The sequence below is a fragment of the Salmo trutta genome, chromosome 2 (genome assembly GCF_901001165.1).
Source record: "Salmo trutta chromosome 2, fSalTru1.1, whole genome shotgun sequence".
Lineage (NCBI taxonomy): Eukaryota > Metazoa > Chordata > Actinopteri > Salmoniformes > Salmonidae > Salmo > Salmo trutta.
The window spans coordinates 57,262,379-57,281,992 of NC_042958.1; the positions used below are offsets into that span (position 1 = coordinate 57,262,379).

At 42.1% G+C, this 19,614-nt stretch overlaps 2 protein-coding genes and 1 pseudogene across 4 annotated transcripts; 1 reads left to right on the forward strand and 2 right to left on the reverse strand.

The window, feature by feature from the left end:
- Positions 1 to 337: 337 nt before the first annotated feature.
- On the reverse strand, positions 338 to 2,998 carry LOC115158300 (glucose-6-phosphatase-like). The gene is made up of 5 exons (XM_029707083.1): positions 2,686 to 2,998; positions 2,343 to 2,452; positions 2,016 to 2,127; positions 1,497 to 1,612; positions 338 to 1,409 (listed from the first exon to the last, which is right to left on the reverse strand). Exons 1-5 carry the CDS (start codon positions 2,913 to 2,915, stop codon positions 904 to 906), a joined length of 1,074 nt encoding a protein of 357 aa, XP_029562943.1. The 5' UTR covers positions 2,916 to 2,998; the 3' UTR covers positions 338 to 903.
- Positions 2,999 to 3,697: 699 nt separating this feature from the next.
- LOC115158306 (glucose-6-phosphatase-like) lies at positions 3,698 to 13,819 on the forward strand (annotated as a pseudogene).
- A 2,297-nt stretch (positions 13,820 to 16,116) lies between these two features.
- LOC115158324 (proteasome activator complex subunit 3) lies at positions 16,117 to 19,349 on the reverse strand. Of its 3 annotated transcripts, none has more exons than XM_029707146.1 (11): positions 19,212 to 19,349; positions 18,733 to 18,765; positions 18,552 to 18,614; positions 18,353 to 18,427; positions 18,213 to 18,261; positions 17,860 to 17,978; positions 17,657 to 17,725; positions 17,314 to 17,381; positions 17,179 to 17,233; positions 16,909 to 16,995; positions 16,117 to 16,802 (listed from the first exon to the last, which is right to left on the reverse strand). In XM_029707146.1, exons 1-11 carry the CDS (start codon positions 19,251 to 19,253, stop codon positions 16,722 to 16,724), a joined length of 741 nt encoding a protein of 246 aa, XP_029563006.1. In that variant the 5' UTR covers positions 19,254 to 19,349; the 3' UTR covers positions 16,117 to 16,721. The 3 variants fall into 3 exon arrangements, with proteins under 3 accessions (XP_029563006.1, XP_029562998.1, XP_029562988.1); XM_029707138.1 differs by having other exon boundaries at positions 18,353 to 18,457; XM_029707128.1 differs by having other exon boundaries at positions 18,353 to 18,487.
- Positions 19,350 to 19,614: the final 265 nt, after the last annotated feature.

A 19,614-nucleotide genomic window follows, 5' to 3' on the forward strand; every position in this document is an offset into this window, starting at 1 on the left:
AGCCTAGTGGTTAGAGTGTTGTTCCAGTAACCGAAAGGTTGCTAGATCGAGTCCCCAAGCTGACAAGGTAAAAATCTGTTATTCTGCCCCTGATCAAGGCAGTTAACCCACTGCTCCTAGGCTGTCATTGAAAATAAGAATTTGTTCTTAACTGACTTGCCTAGTTAAATAAAAATGTTCATTTTACCACTGCTGCATTTTCTAAGTTTTTGTGGACTTGCTTATGGTTTATCAGTAATTTTGTCATTAATGTTGGAAACAAACATTGTAGAATGTCTGAACTGATACCTAACAGTATGTTTAGTAGTGTTAGATAAATAGCACATGGTCAGTGATGTATTTGAAAGATTTTTATTATAAATATTTGACAATTTCCAAAAATATTTAACAGGAAAAACAGTTACAAAACAAATATGAACATTGTTATATATTACTTTCTTAGAACACACTGTAAAGCAGGCCACTAAAGTCCCTGCGAGAGCTTTTGGGCTCATTCTCCTGGACTACTTTGCTTTATCTTTTTTCAAAATGAGGTTTAGTCAAAGCAACTGCAAGGAAACATTCACTTTCTAGGCTCCTGAGTTCGCACTGAACTACTTCTAAATTATCATTTTTTTATACAATTAAATCAGTGTCTTAAGTGCCTCTGAGTAATATGCTGGATAGTTCTTTCATTTCAGTGTCCACACTATGCATATATAGGAAAATAAGACATTTTACAGTGAGTGACTGGATGAACATATGTATGGTAGACAAAGACCACAATAGATTGTTCATCTCTTTGGCTATTTGGGAAGAAAGTCAATATATGGAATGATTAAGGATTGAAGCACCAGTGAACACTGTACAATTCTGGAGTGAGCTCCGTATACATAAGTCTATGTGCGTCAGCAGTCAACGACCTCACAGATGCTTCTTGCTCTGTATGCTGCTAAACGCTCCTGACATGCAGTAGGGGATGATGCTCACGGTTGCCAGGGGGACAGTGGCGCTCTTACAGAAAGACAGAAGGTAGAAAAGGGCGGCGGTGTGCGTGGGGGGCTTGAAGGAGTCAAAGAGGTGCAGCAGGAGCAGCGAGGTAACGATACATCCCACCCTGAAGGGGGTGCTGCTGTTCTTCTTGCTCTCGGTGTAGAGGGGGGAGTGCACGCCCAGGCCCAGGCCAAACAAGGTGCCCATGTTACGCAGGAGGCTGGCGAAGGGAGTGGAGTCCATGTGGACCCACTCAGCCCTCACACACCACTTCTGGGCTTTCTCCAGGGTCCACAGCAGGTCCACGCCCAGAGCCTTCAGCAGCACGTAGAAGCCCACAGCGAAGGAGAGCAGGAAGACGGTGGTGTAGAAGTACTTCTTCAGACTGGCTCTGTAGATCCACTGGGTTCTGTTGAAGGCCTCGGCCACAACCATACCTAGAAATCAAATAGACGTCATATTAGCATCGTGTAGTTGAACAATCTGCACATTTTGTGCCATAGTTATGAGGGCTTTATACTGACCTGTGATAACTCCACAGACGACTTGGTGGGGGAAGTGGGCAGCAATGAATACTCTGGAGAGACAGACACACACCTGGACTGCCCAGAAGAATGCCCACAGAGTGCCCCGCAGATACCTGCCCAGACAAGGGGGAGAGGAACCGTCAGCAAATACGTCTATAGGCGTTTTGAAATCTGTCTGGCTGCTACAATAGTGTACAAGAAACCTTGAATACCACTAAACGTGTGTGACACTACAGGTGAGTAGGCTTCTACCACTGCACATGTAATCATTTTAAATAAATTGTTGCTTTCTTTATCAATTTCCCATATCAATTTGGATACGGTTTCACAACAAAACAACTCAAATGCACTCTTTGGCACATCCCCTTCCCTTCGACAACTAAAGTTAGTTTTCATGGTAAATCATCAGCTACGGTGCTGCACAGAGAACATTGATAAGCACTGAACTAAAAATGGTAAACAAGGATAAGATAATTGAGGACAAGAGAAGGAGGGGTTGAATGCTCTCGAACTTACATGCCCTTGGTGGAAGATCTCGTCTTCTTCTTGGTCAGCATGATGGCTAGGATGGAGGTGACCAGTGTGTAGTAGACGCTTGCGGCTCCCATAGCGTGGCCAGAGGGACTGCCTACCAGAGAAAGGCATACTTCAGTCGATGGTCATAGCACTTTATTCAAGTCAAATGAAAACCCAACAATACTGTACAGGATTCTAAAACATGAATATTCTCAACATCATGAAAATGATAAAGCGTTGGCTATATTCACTGAATCGCAGCATATATATTTCATGTCATAAGGCACTATGGGAAAAAATAAATGGAAGTAAAGTGATGCTTCTTACCTGGGCCAGTCTCACAGGTCATGGGGTATTGTTCAATGTGAGGTGCAGTGGTATTGCTGTAGTAAGGTGTTTCATGAACCCACCAATACGGCCTCTCGCCAAACAGAATCCTGGAAGGAAAGCACAAGCCACTTAGACTGATGCAGGGAATTTAATTGACAGTGCACACACACAGACATTCACACCTACATTTCAATGTGTCCAGATGTAGCCGAAGGGACACATTAGATCAAGTTCTAAATTGGTATCCCAGTAAGCATTTATTTGAAGGGTACCTATATAATGACTTCATAACACACTCAAATCAGACATAACAGCAGTACATAAGCTCAACTGGACTCACCACTTGAAGACCAGGTTGAGCCAGTCTCCGATCACTGCCACCCAGATGAGCTTGATGCCCACTGACTCCCGCAGGTGGAACCAGAGGGGGAAGAAGATGAAGAAGGTGTTCCTGAGGTCAGCAGCCCAGGACACCCACAGGAACAAACCCGATGCATCCTTATAGTTGGTCTGGAGGTAATTAGTGGTGCTCACCCCATAGCCCTGAAAGGCATCCGTGACTGCCTCCATTTTCCAACTGTCCCTAGTGAACTATCCGTCTAGGAAGCCAATGTGAGATGTGTTGCAGAAGGAGAGCACTGTAGCTATGTAAGAGTCTGCTGGTTGTTTTTATACCAGAGGGACCCACCACCCAAAGGCATGCACAACCTGATCTTTGAACCTTGCACATGTGTAATAAAACACAACAGGACAGGGGAGTTTGGGAGGGTTGTACAGTACTAACTGGAGAGACCATACAAACAAGTACAAAGGAGGGGTAAAAACAAAAGTCAATCAGTGTCTCTGTGTCGCTCACCCTGAAACAGCATGGAGACAAAAATAAGTAATTTATGATTGACCAGTGGAATTCACATTAAAACCTAACAGATAGCCTACACAATAGTTTGTGGCAAAACAAGCCAGCCAAGGGGATGTGTGAACAACGGCATTGCTTTTGCTTTTCTCGATTAAAATGCAAAATCCAACGTTTTACTTGTAATACAATAAGTTGTCATTGTAAGACCATGAAATGGATAAGATAGGAATTAAAAGAGTCATGTGTACCAACTTACTAAGCCCACTTTTTGGCCAGTTTCAAAAAACACATTTAAAAAAACAAGAAATAAAAAAATGTCATTATGAAAGGCTGGAAGAGATCGAGACCAGCGCACTGTCGAAAATAAGGAATAAATCCAAAACTGAGGCTTGAACGCAAAATAAAGACGTTTATTTTATATTATGAAAGGCTAAATAAATGTTGACGATATGCAAAATCATCCCGTTCGTCAACGACCTGCAGATAATCTGTCAGTTATACAATTCATTTCTGATGATTTTGTGAAAATTGTGGTCAGCGTCCTGTGGCTAGCCCACCTGTCGGTTACATAAGGGATCAATCCTTAAATAGTGTGGGACTTACTCCAGAGATGCTGAAAAGATAACTGACCAATAAAACTAGGTCCTGGATATGGTACTTACCATGCTGTAAACAAGTCTGATTAGACAACCCCCAAGCCAGGACTCACCTCAGGCTTTAGCTTATTGGAAAGAAATAGTAAATTAACTTATCATTACAGCAGGTCATAAGGTCAGTGCATTTTTGATTGATTTCGTGCCATTCGTTTCACATGATAATGATGGATGGGGTTGAAGTGGTAATGACATGAAAAGGTCAATCAATAGGTCAATCAATTTTCATTGGCCTGCTTAACGTGTTCTTGCTACGATCTTTGCCAAGAGACGTACAGTCCTGGAGTGGAAAAACATTCACCCACTATCACACACACATCCTGTTTCAGGGGCTAGCTTATCACTCCAGAGCAGAGAACTTCTGTTTACCGGTTTGGGAAACAGGAGCTCCATGTTGGGGTGTAGGCTAAAGGTCAGGGCGCCTGTCTACAACGTCCACTTGAAGGCAAACAAATGCCCTAACCTTGAATAAAGTCTGATGGGAACAGACAGTCCTGGAGCTCCAGAGGAGCTCTACCAGCTTTGGTGCACCTTCCCTGCGTTGCTGATCTATCTGGATCCACACTGCAGTCATGGATCTTTTCCACAGCTGGGGGTGGAGGTGGCCGTCCATCTGCAGACCCAGTATGGGCATTATGAGGGCTGGTTTAGCCTCTACAGTGGCAGCCCTGCATACCACCTTCTTCTGTTTCTTCCCAGGCTGGTTCTATCTGCGCAGGGACGTGGGGGTCAAGCTCATCTGGGTGGCTGCCATCGGGGACTGGCTCAACCTGGTCCTGAAGTGGTAAGGAACGGGTTAAATCAGGTTTCTGTCATTTTGGAGGTCATGGATTTTTACTACAAATTTGGAATAAATACACATGAATGAGAACTTGCATTGTCTTGAACATAAATCCTATAAAGTACACTTTTTTTCATAAAAATACACTTTTTAGAGTTGACATTGTCATTATATAATCATTACAAAGTTGTAACATTTCAAGGAGTTGAATGGTGTCCTCTCTCTCTGGCAGGGTTCTATTTGGAGAGAGACACTATTGGTGGGTCCATGATACCCACTTCTATGGGACAGACCCAGCCCCTGCTTAAAACAATTCCACATCACCTGTGAAACTGGACCAGGTCGGCAATGCCATAGATAGACCAATGTGTGTCAGAGTATAGCAATGCGTATCACTCAACATACCTCAAGAATATAGTAGTATTGGGAAGTGGAAGCATTATTGTCTTAGTATGTAATACATTAATGATCATAGGGCCATAACAACCTTTGCACTTTAGTATTGATTCCCATTCAGCAGGGTAAATACATGGAGAATAATCTTATCTGGAAAGGGAATTCAGTTGGAAGTGTACAGTGAATTCCAGTGGAGGCTGGTGACTTGAAAAATTGAGGAGGATGGGAGACCCACGTAGATATCAAAGTGTGTTTCAAAAATCGGCAAGAGTAATTATTTTAACCTAAAGCATATAATAAAGACATTTATAGTACAATATTATGGAGAATGGGAATGAGACGGCTACTTACACAGTGTTGGGAAGGGATCACAGCAGTGATTGAATGAGGGTATGAGGCATGAGTTGAGGTGTTCGGAGGCTTGACTTCAGTGCAGGACAGGATTTGTCTGGGAAGACAAAAAACAATAACACAACACACTACACAGTTAGACAAAAGAAGAATGAGTTAGTCCAAGCAAGGAGTAAAATCGTTGATGTGTAATAATGTGATTGTGTATGTGATTGACTCTACATACAGTAATGAGAGAAAATTGATGGAGGTACTCACAGTGCTTGGAGAGGAAACATTCAATGTGCCAGTGGATGAGTGGGGACATGAGACGTGGCATCAGTTCATGTCAGGAGAGAGTTGACAATGGTAGTAGAGTGGACTGGTCATCACCTCTTAATCAGGGACCAGGAGGGGACTTAGCTTGAAATACAAATAGCAGGTACATTCCATTACAGCTGCGCCATTGAAGGTTTGAACAAGTTTCTCCCTGAAGATAAAACACAGAGTTCACATCTTGCCCACTTGACACATCAAAGTAGCCCAAGAAACATTCCTGAATAAAGCCCTGATCATCCACATACCTGACGATAACTGACAACTGCAAGCAGACTGGTGGCACCATAGGTCCCAGTGCGGGGGAAATTGTTACACCCTGGTGCCTGGAGTTTTTCCGTATCTGTTAACCTAACTAGGAAAACTCTGGACCCTATAAGGTATGACAGTGATTAATCAGTTGTAAAAAGATTTTATAAGGGCTATGATGGGACCAGTTTTTCCTAATCAAGTCACATGGTTTTAAAAAACGGAGAAAAAAAACTCCTGGCCCTGGGGTGGCTGAAAACCCTGTCAAACTGCAGCAACTTTAAACTTGTTCATATTCATTATAGTTAGACTAGATTAGGAGGGGGATTTCCTCTACCCAGACACAGACAACAACTGGTAGACAATAGAACTCACAGGGTTGAGCTTGCTTTATGAATGTTTGCATCATACAGTTCTATGCAACTGTAGGCCTTGTAAAAAATGACCTCACATCTGTCATCACTATTATGTTGATAGATTCATTCCAGTGAATCATTTTGGATTGAAAACGTATTGACAGCCTAGCCAACCCAGTTTTGAATATAAACCAAATTTGATTACATTCACATTTTCTCCTGACACACAAATGGACTATAAATACATAATGTTACCAATTAGTTACCCTGACCAGATGGACAGCGCACATAGGCTGTATCCAGCTGCTCTTATTAGTAGCCTACAGTCGATCAGACTGAAAAATAGTCTCGTTTTCATCCCATACAGCATGTCAGATCTCTAATGTTTAGTTGTAGCCTAGGCTGATGCAACATTTATATCATGCGTTTTTGCTTGTGTCTGTCCGGAGTGATTATGTATTTTCATCTTTGCTAAATAAATACAGGAGGAAAGTGGAATGCCTACTTGAGCGCACGCGAAAAAAATGCGGTGCGTCAACCTCTTTCTTTAATCTAACTTTTAATGGATGATGTGATGTGAAGCTATCAAATCATTCGGAATTGATTTCGACATCCCAGAAAATACATTTGAAAGTTCTATATGTTCAGCAAGTAACGAATTGTTACGGGGGGATTATTATTAAACATTCCAGGCCATACTTAAACATTTAAAACTAGATAGAAAGTAAGGAAAAATGATCATGGACCTATATATTTGCAAATAACTCCCTTTTTTTCTGGCCTTCAAATATATTTTGACAAACAAATCAGTACAACAACAAAAAACTGTGCGGCCCTCCATTGAATTTCAAAATCCTGATGTGGCCCTCGAGCCCAAAAGGGGGTAGGTACGGTCTAGGGTTGTTTTGGAGCAGGGCCTTAGTGTCTTATTCATCCCCAGGTTCTTGCAGGTGGGGCTGTGGATGCTGCTGTGTACAGTGGAGCTGCTGGTATGCATGTCCAGAGTCTACATGGCTGCCCACTTTCCCCACCACGTCATCAGTGGGGTCATCACGGGTCAGAGAACCAGGACTCTAGATGTCTAGATTTCAAGATGCAGACACTTGTACCCTTGTACCCAGCAGGTCCTGCTAACCTGAATGCTACTGCACAGGCGTGGTTATTTTCTTTTCATGTTGTCATCCTTTCCAGGAACTCTGGTGAAATGTGCAACCAGGCCTAGCAAGTAGTGTAGTGTAAAAGTTATTGTATCTTATTTCAATGATCTTGTAGCTTGATGACAAACTCCCTGGTCTCTATCCATGGCAGGTATCGTGAGTTCTTCTCCAGAGTGCAGTGGATCTACAGAGCCAGTCTGAAGAAGTACTTCTACACCACCGTCTTCCTGCTCTCCTTCGCTGTGGGCTTCTACGTGCTGCTGAAGGCTCTGGGCGTGGACCTGCTGTGGACCCTGGAGAAAGCCCAGAAGTTGTGTGTGAGGGCTGAGTGGGTCCACATGGACTCCACTCCCGTCGCCAGCCTCCTGCGAAACATGGACACCCTGATTGGCCTGGGCCTGGGCGTGCACTCACTCCTCTACACCGAGAGCATGAAGAACAGCAGCACCCCCTACAGGCCGGGATGTATCTCTGTCTCCTTATTGCTGCTACAGATCAAGGATGGCTTGATGTTCTCCTCCAGGAACCAGGCAACGTTCTACGTGTTGTCCGTCAGTAAAAGCGCTGCTGCCCTCTTCATCCTCACAGCTCTGGTTCCCGGAGGACTCTCCTGGATCTTCCCAGGTAAAAGTGGGGCGGCTAAGCTGAAATTTTCATAACAATTGTTCACTTTGTGATAAAAGCACCACATTTGGCACAGAGGTAGGTTTATGTACCCTGAAAATATTTTGATATTAGGCCATGACATATTTGGCCCATGGGGGGCATGGCAGCCATCTTACAAAATGGCCACCGAAAGTAAAACAATTTTACAATTCAGAAGGACTGTTTTGATATAACTGCACCACATTTGGTGCATAGATAGAAAAATGTACACTGAAATAATTTCAGTTTATTTGGCAACACTATTGTACAAACCAAGGACTATGGTGGAAGTTGAGTGTAGTTGTCACCTGGAGGTGTGTAAATCTGTTGGACTATCAGAAACTGTTTTGATTTGACAAATTAATTGGCTTGCTAAGCTCATGAGCAGAGAGTGGGAATGGGAAGCAAGAACACCTCAGGAGCTTGGGACTATAAGGTTCTATCTGCAAAAAAAATATTCTGAGATAATTGGCTTTAAAGTTTTGAACCCTCATTGGTTTGAATGGTGTCAGCAATTTTTTATCTTGTATTCTTTTGAACTTAACAACATGAATTGGGATATTTGGAGTACTATATAGGTAGAGAACATTGAACAGAACAAGGGTATGTCAATAACAAAATGTTGACAAAAATGCAGATAGAACCTTATAGTCCCAAGCTCTCGACCTGTTTCTTCAAATAGATTGCTCTGTTTGTTCCTAATTAAATGTAAATGTTACATACAGTATATGCAATCCTGTGTATACCAACATGTTATGGGGAGACAAGTGAAAACTTGTGATTCAGTAGAAAAGCTTGGAGGACATTGAGGAGCTGAATCTTCTGTTACAGTAAGCAATGATAGAAGACTAGGCTATCTTTAGCTTTGTGAAAAAATCTTCCACTGTCTCAGAGCATTCATGCTGTAGTTTCTCTATTTCTTTGTGGTGGTTATGTCTCTTGGGTTCAACTTGATGTTAGTGAATGACACTGTGCTGGTGTGGCTCCTTCGATGACAACAAGAGGACAAAGGGTGATTATCAGGCCCTGGACTCTGGACCCTGAGCGGTGAGGATCAAGACTGGTTGTACTATAATGTACACTAAGTGTTTCCATTTTATTTACTAGATGATGTTGTGAACAAGGTTGCCGTGATTAATGAGCAAAAGCCCTTTTGCTTGGTGTACACAAAGATATTTTTTTTACTTTGAGTTAGTTTTTCAGAGAAAATTACCCCAAATGCCAATACTAATTAATGAATTATTACTAGGGACATTAAACATTTACTACTAGACGACCGACCCTTAGCTCAATACATAGCAACACTCTTTACCTCATGCCCACTGACGTTGGGAGTTTTGGGCATGGAGGTTCAACGAGCAGCACTTTTTGTGTACAGAACGATGACCATGTGTATCTGTGCGTTAGTGATACATACCAAGTATACTGTTTCAATCAAACATACCAGCAATAATCAAGAAATACTTGACTGTACATTGTCACGTCAACACTACTGTACAATAATCTACTTAACTTGACGCTGATATCAAGTCAGTGACAATCCATCCTATCATTGCCAAGTATTGTGACGGACATGCATATTTCCTATAATATTGTACATCCATCCAACCACGTGTTGTTTCCCTCTTTCAGCTCTTATCTCCAAGTGCATCGTGGGTTTTCTTCCTATGCTCACCTCATAAAACGATATACTATATCTATACAGTACAGCTCGATTTGCAAATCTCCCAGTAAATTACCATAATTTTCAGAAATGTTGGTAATCTATTAAAAAAACTTTGGTAATGTATACTAGAATAACATAACACATAAGATATACATTTTATTGTCCTTATAGTGGATAGACCATATGGTTGAAGAGAAAATGGCTTAATCAATGAAAAAAAGCATCTAATCAACAATGACATAATTTGCAATTAACCCTGCCACTCTTCCAACTACTTACTTTTTTCACAACTGTGGTTGTGACTGTTTTACAATGTAAATGAAGGTTGGGTTTGTTTCAATCCTGCCAACATAACCACAGATGCCAACACACAAGTAATTATCAATTCTGAGTGCAGCTGCACAAGACATTTTTGGTTTACTTTGGATATCCCTATGAGGCTAGTTATGGACCATCGGTAAATTGCACAATGTACATGGGACAATATGCAAACATTTCAATAGCTCAAAATATCAATGACTTATATATAAATTGCCGAAATTCATATACAAATATTGGAAGCATTTCATAAAAAATCCAAAGGTGTGCAACATGAAAATATTGTCTTATTTGCATTGCGTAATTTATTGACGGTCCCTATCTAGCCCGGAGATAGGCTATCCAAAGTCAAACCTACTTACCATGGTCGCACACCAGCCGGCTGAAGCTATTTGGCGAAATAATAAAAAATAACTCTTCCCATCAGCAAACACGCACGAGACACCAACATCAAATCATACCCCGAAACCAACTCACGTTTGAATTCAGTCATGGTAGCCATAATTTCTTAATGAACCAAATCAGGAAGTGCAGTCGGCCTTTAAAGATCTATCAGTGAGTAGCTATGTTTCCATTCACTTGTGGAGTGATTTTTTGTCGACATTTAGAAAATTTGCATCGAAAATAGTTGCAACTGCTAGGGTGCGTTTCAAATCAAATCAAATTGTATTTGTCACATGAGCCGAATACAACAGACCTTACAGTGAATGCTTACCTACAAGCCCTTAACCAACAATGTAGTTTTAAGAAAATACCCCCCCCCCCCCAAAAAAAGGTAAGAGATAAGAAAAACAAATAATTAAAGAGCAGCAGTAAATAACAATAGCAGGGATATATACAGGGGGTACCGGTACCGGTACAGAGTCAATGTGTCAATGTGCGGGGGCACCAGTGTCGAGGTTTTTGAGATCATTATGTACATGCAGGTAGGGTTATTAAAGTGGCTATGCATAGATGATAAACAGAGAGTAGCAGCAGCGTGGGGGGGGGGGGGTGCAAATAGTCTGGGTAGCCGTTTGATTTGCTGTTCAGGAGTCTTATGACTTGGGGGTAGAAGCTGTTAGAAGCCTCTTGGACCTAGACTTGGTGCTCTGGTACCGCTTGCCTTGCGGCAGCAGAGAGAACAGTCTATGACTAGGGTGGCTGGAGTCTTTGACAATTGTTGGGCTTTCCTCTGACACCGCCTGGTATAGAGGTCCTGGATGGCAGGAAGCTTGACCCCAGTGATGTACTGGGCCATACGTACTACCCTCTGTAGTGCCTTGCGGTCGAAGGCCAAGCAGTTGCCATACCAGGCAGCGATGCAACCCGTCAGGATGCTCTCGATGGTGCAGCTGTAGAACATTTTGAGGATCTGAGGACCCATGCCAAATCTTTTCAGTCTCCTGAGGGGGAATAGGTTTTGTTGTGCCCCCTTCACGACTGTCTTGGTGTGCTTGGACCATGTTAGTTTGTTGGTGATGTGGACGTCAAGGAACTTGAAGCTCTCAACCTGCTCCACTACAGCCCCGTCGATGAGAATGGGGCGTGCTCGGTCCTCCTTTTCGTGTAGTCCACAATCATCTCCTTAGTATTGATCACGTTGAGGGAGAGGTTGTTGTCCTTGCACCACCCGGCCTGGTCTCTGACCTCCTCCCTATAGGCTGTCTCATCGTTGTCGGTGATCAGGCCTACCACTGTTGTGTCATCAGCAAACTTAATGATGGTGTTGGAGTTGTGCCTGGCCATGCAGTCATGAGTGAATTGGGAGTACAGGAGGGGACTGAGCACGCACCCCTGAGGGGCCCCCGTGTTGAGGATCAGCGTGGCGGAGGTGTTATTAGCTACCTTTACCACCTGGGGTGGCCCGTCAGGAAGTCTAGGATCCAGTTGCAGAGGGATGTGCTTAGTCCCAGGGTCCTTAGCTTAGTGATGAGCTTTGACGGCACTATGGTGTTGAACGCTGAGCTGTAGTCAATGAATAGCATTCTCACATAGGTGTTCCTTTTGTCCAGGTGGGAAAGGGCAGTGTGGAGTGCAATAGAGATTGCATCATCTGTGGATCTGTTGGTGTGGTATGCAAATTGGAGTGGGTCTAGGGTTTCTGGGATAATGATGTTGATGTGAGCCATTACCAGACTTTCAATGCATTTCATGGTTATAGACGTGAGTGCTACGGGTCGGTTGTCATTTAGGCAGGTTACCTTAGTGTTCTTGGGCACAGGGCTATGGTGGTCTACTTGAAACATGTTAGTGTTACAGACTCAGACAGGGAGAGGTTGAAAATGTCAGCGAAGACACCTGCCAGTTGGTCAGCGCATGCTCGGAGTACATGTCCTGGTAATCCGTCTGGCCCTGCGGCCTTCTGAATGTTGACCTGTTTAATGGTCTTACTCACATCGGCTGCGGAGTGCTTGATCACACAGTCATCCGGAACAGCTGATGCTCTCATGCATGTTTCAGTGTTACTTGCCTCAAAGCGAGCATAGAAGTTATTTAGCTCATCTGGTAGGCTCGTGTCGCTGGGCAGCTCTCGGCTGTACTTCCCTTTGTAGTCTGTAATATTTTGCAAGCCCTACCACATCTGACGAGCGTCGGAGCCGGTGTAGTACGACTCAATCTTGGTCCTGTATTGACGCTTTGCCTGTTTGATGGTTCGTCGGAGGGCATAGTGGGATTTCTTATAAGCTTCCGGGTTAGAGTCCTGCTCCTAGAAAGCGGCAGCTCTACCTTTCCATTAAATTATCTTGTGTCGATCAAAACAGCTGGACATAATGAAGTCACACCAACAACAACAAAAATTGTCGCAAATACCTAGTGTCGGATAAAAATGTTCTGGTTGAAATGTTTCCATTACTCATTTAGGCAAATTACGCATAAAAAAATTGTAGACAGCCTGTAGGCCATGTCCTCCCACCTATCTGTTTCATGTCTTTGGTAGCCTTTGAAAGCCAGCATGAATAGAATGCAATAATTGAGTAATACTTGCCATATTCTAATAATTCTCATGTTTCAACGCATCAGCACGGTCCGTGCCATGGTGAAACTTGCACTCCTGTAGATATTAAATTATATATATATATATATATACTGAATGAGTCAAAAGTTTGGACACACCTACTCATTCAAGGGTTATTCTTTATTTTACTATTGACCTATTGAGTATATCTGTTTTACAGCTTTGTCATTATATTTTTCATATTTAAAACATCTTATTTTATTATTTTCTATAGGCCTATTTTGCATGTTATTAAAATTACCTAAAATCCTTAAGTTTCCAAAATGTTGGTAGTTAACTTACATTTTTTTAAGTTACCGGTAACATTCCCTCCTTTTGCAACCCTGAGTTCACCTAACATGTGTGTGTATGTGTGGAAGGGATTGCCACCAGTCTGTGAGGAGAGCGGGATTGTTCCTGAAGGGCTGACCTACATTCTGCCAGTGCATGGACAGAGAGTGACTGAAGGTGTGTCAGCTCCACCACCACCACCTCATCCAGAGGTCGCCGCTGCCTGCACATTGAGCCTACGCAACAACATGTGGACACACACTACAGACTACGCCAGGATAGGACCTGTTGGGAAACACACACACTACAGACTACAACATACTGTAGATGTCCAAAATAGAGTTAAAGGTCCAATGCAGCCGTTTTTGGCTCAATATCGAATCATTTCTGGTCAATTATTAAGTACCTTACTGTGATTGTTTTTCAAAAGAAATTGTCAAAAATAAACAAAAGTAGCTTCTTAGTAAAATGTAATTTCTCAAGCAAGAATTTTGCTAGTACTATCTGGGAGTGGTCTGAGAGAGGGCCCTAATTGGAGGAGCCTAATGGGAGGGATGTGTAATCTGAAAACTAGCTGTGATTGGCAGTGAGGAGGAGGGCAAATTATCTTTGTTATTGGTCAATTAACTAATACCACCTGGTTGTCACCAGGCGGTCCAAAAACCCCACCCAGCCAAACAACTGACATTTCAGGTGGTCTTTTCAAACAGCTCTTACACTAAAAGTGCATTATCATAACTTCACAATTTCACAGTATTATTCCAACATAGTGTGGAAATATATCTGAAACACAGGAAAATCTACTTTGACTGCACTTCCCTTTTAAAATAGGATGACTAAGACCAGTAATTTATCATCTATGAACATATTCGTTTGTGATAAAGAACAATTGCTTAATCTCAAACAAATCAAAACAGTATTGTCTGCAAAACCCATCTTGGCAAATGCATGTTTGTCATGTAAACTAATGAGGCACATTTGTACTCCGAGCTGATGCAGGCAAAGGGACGTTTTCCAATCAAATACAGTCTGTGAAACATAACATACCCTGTGAAAGTAGCCGCCCTTTCCACTTTACTTCCGTACATGTAACCTAATCTTTTGAATGAGCTTCATGACTATATCATCAAATTTATGAAAATGCGGTCATTTAATATATATGAAACTGTATTTGTTTTTGGATTAATTTACTTAATTAATTTACTGCCCAGTGACACATGCCCTTTATGAAGTTTTTGCGCTGAAGACCATTGCGCTACGTTTTTGTCCATTGAATACCATTCAAAAAGCTTACAAAAATTCAAAAACGTCAAGGCTACTTCCTTGAAAATGATGTGTCAGTTGCACAGCTTATTATGTTAAGTGATCAAGATGCAGTTCAGTGGAATCAGATGTGTAATTGACTGTTACACTGCAGTGGACCTTCATTGAAAATCAGCCTTACATGTACCATTTAGCTCCATCTACTGGGTGACAAGGGCATTGCTGAACCAGCTTTACGTCAGTCACAAATCAAATCAAATCTTATTGGCCACATACACATATTTAGCAAATGTTATTGCGGGTGTAGCGAAATGCTTTTGTTCCTAGCTCCAACAGTGCAGTAGTATCTAACAGTTCACAACAATACACACAAATCTAAAAGTAAAATAATGGAATTAAGAAATATATAAATATTAGTTTGAGCAATGTCAGAGTGGCATTGACTAAAATACAGTAGAATAGAATACAGAATATACATATGAGATGAGTAAAGCAGTATGTAAACATTATTAAAGAAGCCAGTGATTCCAAGTCTATGTATATAGGGCAGCAGCCTCTAAGGTGCAGGTTTGCGTAACCGGGTGGAAGCCGGCTATTTAACAGTCTGATGGCCTTGAGATAGAAGCTGTTTTTCAGTCTCTCGGCCCCAGCTTTGATGCACCTGTACTGACCTCGCCATCTGGATGATAGTGGGGTGAACAGGCCGTGGCTCGGGTGGTTGATGTACGGTCGGCATTTGATTGCGATGAATTCTAGGCCGGGTGAACAAAAGGACTTGAGTTCCTGTATGTTATCACAATCACACCATGAGTAATCAATCATGAAACATACACCCCCACCTTTCTTCTTCCCAGAGAGTTCTTTATTCCTGTCTGTGCCATGTACTGAGAACCCAGCTGGCTGTATGGACGGGGACAGTATATCCCGAGATTCATGTTTCCATGAAACACAGTATGTTACAATCCCTGATGTCTCTCTGGAAGGAGATCCTCGCCCTGAGCTCATCTACTTTGTTGTCCAGAGACTGGACATCAGTGAGTAATATACTCAGAAGTGGTGGATGGTGTGCATGCCTCCTGAGTCAGACTAGAAGTCCACACCGAATACCTCTTCTCCGCTGGCTGTGTTTTGGAGCAGACTGGAAGTTAAATTGTCCTGGGGGGTACGAACAAAGGATCCAATTCAAGGAAGTCGTATTCCTGGTCGTAATGCTGGCGAGTTACCGCCACCCTGATATCCAAAAGTTATTACCGGCTGTATGTAATAACAAAAGAATTCTGGGCTAATAATGTAAGAAATAACACAAAAAAATTAAATACTTCAAAGTTGCTTGGAGCTAGAAGCAGAGCTGCCATATCTGTCAGCGCAATCAGACCAAAAGGTTACATCAATGGTTTGTGTGAGCAGATATGAGTGTAATGATGTCTGTATTACCTCTGAAGAATATCAAGCATGATGAAACATTAAAGTCTTTAGAAGTAAAACCACTCCAAAATGTCTTCTTAAAAAAAGATTTTATTCAGTAAAATTAGTTGAAGAAACACTTTCCGGAGTTGGCAGCATTAAAATGTCATGTCTCAATATCATTGAATAATCTAAACAATTTTACAGACATTCTGAAATAACTGTTCTGATTTGAGTCCATAATATTCAGCATAAAGTCAGTCAGCCATTACCACCATCAACAGGGTAATTGAAAACCCAGCCACTAAAAAGCACTTCTGCAGTGACCTACATAGGACTGTCTCCCATCGCGCCATAGAACATTCAATATAGCATTAGACAAAACGGTAAAAGTGGTCTTGGACCGTTTAAAAAATTTCAGAAAAGACAGCGAGATGCATGGACAAAATGTTTTTAATTTAATAAAAAATACATAGCGTTCTTTTCCCGAGCCATTGCTCACGGTTCGTCGAGAGACCTCATAACATACTCTTCGAAGGATTTTAAAACAATGACCATATTTTACAAATCAAACGAAAAGATACCGGGACCATGGTTTCCTGGATTGTACTGATCTGGTAGTGATGGTCTAGCTCTACTCCTTCCGCTACTTCGACAGCTGGCAGGGGAAGGGAACGGGAAGGGTGGCTGGGTCAGACTCAGTACAATGCTTCAGCATTACTGCTCCTAGGCTTCTTGATCTTGTCAATGTTCTTCAAGATCATGTCGTGTAGCGTTACCTGTAGCAGAGCAGATTCAGGATAAAAAAACGCAATGTGTTATCTTGTGGGTAGAAATGGATGGTGAAGATAACTATTCCTGTGCATAACAGGATATTTCACTCACGTATTGATTTCTCAGCTCTGAAACTATGACCTTGAGGCTGATGTATTTCTTCTCATCAATCTCCGTCACTGTGCGCCGGTAGTCCTCCTGTTTAGAGAAAGAGACTTAAGGTAAATAGTAATGTAGATGCATGTAAATAATGCATACTAGGGTTGGACAATATCACATTTTCATAATGCTGCTTTGCCCTCAACAAATGCTCAGTGTAGTGACAGGTTTCTGTCTGGAAGAAGCTTGCCAACCAGACCTGCAGTTAGCAATCACACTTACCACATGTGGGTATTTTGCTATTTTGGACACTAGCTTTGCTCTTGTGATGTAGTATCTATGGGCAGATAGGATACAAGATGGTTATATAGCCTACCACAGTAAGACTAAGTGTAAAGACCGGGTTGAGGTTAGTACCCAGATATCTGGTCGAGGTACGATGCTGCTTCCCCCTCCACTGTTCGGAGTTCAGCTACTGTCTCCTCCTGCAGACACCAAATCAGTGGTGGAGCCATGGTTCAATGTAGCATACACTTAGATGAGACCTTAGGTACAGACAGCAATACAAATGGTGCACCTTTTAATACATATAGACTCTAGTAGTCTAAATCCATTGCAGTTGTGCATCCTGATGTACTATGCTGACCGCTCCTGCATATATTATTTTGTAAATGTACTCTGTTAATAGTTCACAGAAGTTTATTGCAACGTACTGGCCGCCTACTCGTCTTCTTTAATACATATAAAGTAAACGTGGCACCTGAATTGAAACCCCGAAGTTGTTGCCATCTTCTATTCTTGGGATAAGCAACTGAACCCACATTTTGACCTGAAGAACAAGACTGACAAATTATTTGGGACTGCAGATAATGGGTGATATGTACTCACTTAAACTTATGGTATAGATTAAGGCAAAGCCTGTGGGATAAATTATGGAAGAGTGTGTGGGAAAGCGTGATGTACCGTGTTACATTTCTCTATGAGTGTCCTGATCTCTGGCTTGACCTTCTCGATCAAGTCCACCAGCTTGGCGTTGCTCTTCATCATCCCACTAGGCATGATAAAGACCTTGTTGCCAGCCACTGTAGGACAGGAAGAGAAGATTGTTCCCGTGTGGCTCAGTTGGTAGAGCATGGCACTTACAACACCAGGGTTGTTGGTTCAATTCCCACGGGGGACCAGTACAAGAAAGTATGCACTCACTACTGTAATTCGCTCTGGACAAGAGAACATACCTCTTACCACTGTAGGCTTGACCAGAAGTAAACACCAGAAAATAAAGAAAACACTCAAAATATGCATGTAGTGTTACTCACCCTTGTCCTCCCCAGTACCAGCTTCCATTTTCCTCTTTTTGGCATTTTGCTGCGAAGAGGATATGAAGTTGCTTATATCTGTTACAATTACAGATTGCATTTGGTCATCACAGGGTGTTTAATTCCATTCCAAGTCTCACCGCTTCAAGTCCACCGTGGAGGTTTGAGAGTAGAATGGGGTCTGGCACTGTCAAGTTGATTTCTGAGTGTATCTCCTTAAGTTCACAGATGTTTAAAATGGGATCCTGCAAACAATGGCCCACAACACATGCACTCTAAAAAGAAAATTGGAGGACACTTGACTAATCATTTACATTTTGATTACATAAATAAGCTTACCTTGAGAAAATGGTCAAGTTCCAATAACTTATTTGGGAAAAAACTCGCAACTAGGTTCTCCGCCTGTGAAACAAGGAGTTTAGTTGGAAAATGACATTCAGAGCTACCTACAGGTAGCTAGTTACAATATCTAGATAATTTGGTCCCCCGCTGAATACTGTAAACAACAAAGGAAACTCACCTCCCCAGTAATTCGTTGTCTGAAAGCATCGACCTGTACAAAAACAACAACTGTCATATTACAGGAAAATAATAAAAATATTCAATAACCAGCAGGATTGTTTGAATACAACATGTGATTAGGATACTGTCTGCAAGACATTGCTAATCATCAGTCAACGTCAATTCAATATGCTATCTGTCTACGTCTAAAAATGGTGTTGAATTGCGTTACCGGGTTACCTTGACACCGTTAGTTATTAACTAGCTAATTAGCTACCAATACTCGCCCCGTATGAAACATGCGGCACAAGCAATAACCCTTTTATAGAAGGAAGTGCACCTGTTAGACAGTTTCCCTTGCCCGTTATGCCAGGCATGGGAAGAAAGCAAGTTAGCTTCTGCACTTTGCCTCACTGACTAATAATTGCTAGCTAGCTAACATTACAAGCAACTTCTCCCAAGATGTCGCATGAATTTTGGACGTAAATTACGTTTTACCTTAATATTAAGTTCATTGTCCACCTTGAGGAGTGAATTCATCTTCTTTAACCACAAACGGAGGAAATACTATTGTCCTCAATTTGGGACTAAACGTGCAGCTTTCCCACTCCTGTCACCCACAATTGTTGTCTTAAAAATGAGGTATTCAACATGAGACAACATGACATACGAACACGCATGCACAGTAATGGTGCTTTCAAGACAAATTGGAACAAGGAAAAAAACTAAGTCAGATCGTGACGTCGGCGATCGATTTCTAGAAAGATACCCGAGTTTTCGACCTGGAATTCCGAGCTGGATGACCGTTCAAACACCTGTTCCCAGTCGGAACTCGAGTTTTTATTTCCCGAGTTCCAGTTATCTTGACCGTACTGAAGATTTTTCCGAGTTCCCAGTTGTT

What these genes read in the sequence shown, in the direction of transcription:
- LOC115158324 (XM_029707128.1), bottom strand. Translation starts at nt 19,253, where the DNA reads ATGAATTCACTCCTCAAGGTGGACAATGAACTTAATATTAAG. An exon ending in AACTTGACCATTTTCTCAAG is followed by an intron (nt 18,488 to 18,551) that starts GTAAGCTTATTT and finishes TTTTCTTTTTAG; the next exon opens with AGTGCATGTGTTGTGGGCCA. An exon ending in ACTTCGGGGTTTCAATTCAG is followed by an intron (nt 17,382 to 17,656) that starts GTGCCACGTTTA and finishes TGGTGTCTGCAG; the next exon opens with GAGGAGACAGTAGCTGAACT.
- LOC115158300 (XM_029707083.1), bottom strand. Translation starts at nt 2,915, where the DNA reads ATGGAGGCAGTCACGGATGCCTTTCAGGGCTATGGGGTGAGCACCACT. An exon ending in CTCAACCTGGTCTTCAAGTG is followed by an intron (nt 2,453 to 2,685) that starts GTGAGTCCAGTT and finishes CTTTCCTTCCAG; the next exon opens with GATTCTGTTTGGCGAGAGGC. An exon ending in AGATCTTCCACCAAGGGCAT is followed by an intron (nt 1,613 to 2,015) that starts GTAAGTTCGAGA and finishes TTGTCTGGGCAG; the next exon opens with GTATCTGCGGGGCACTCTGT.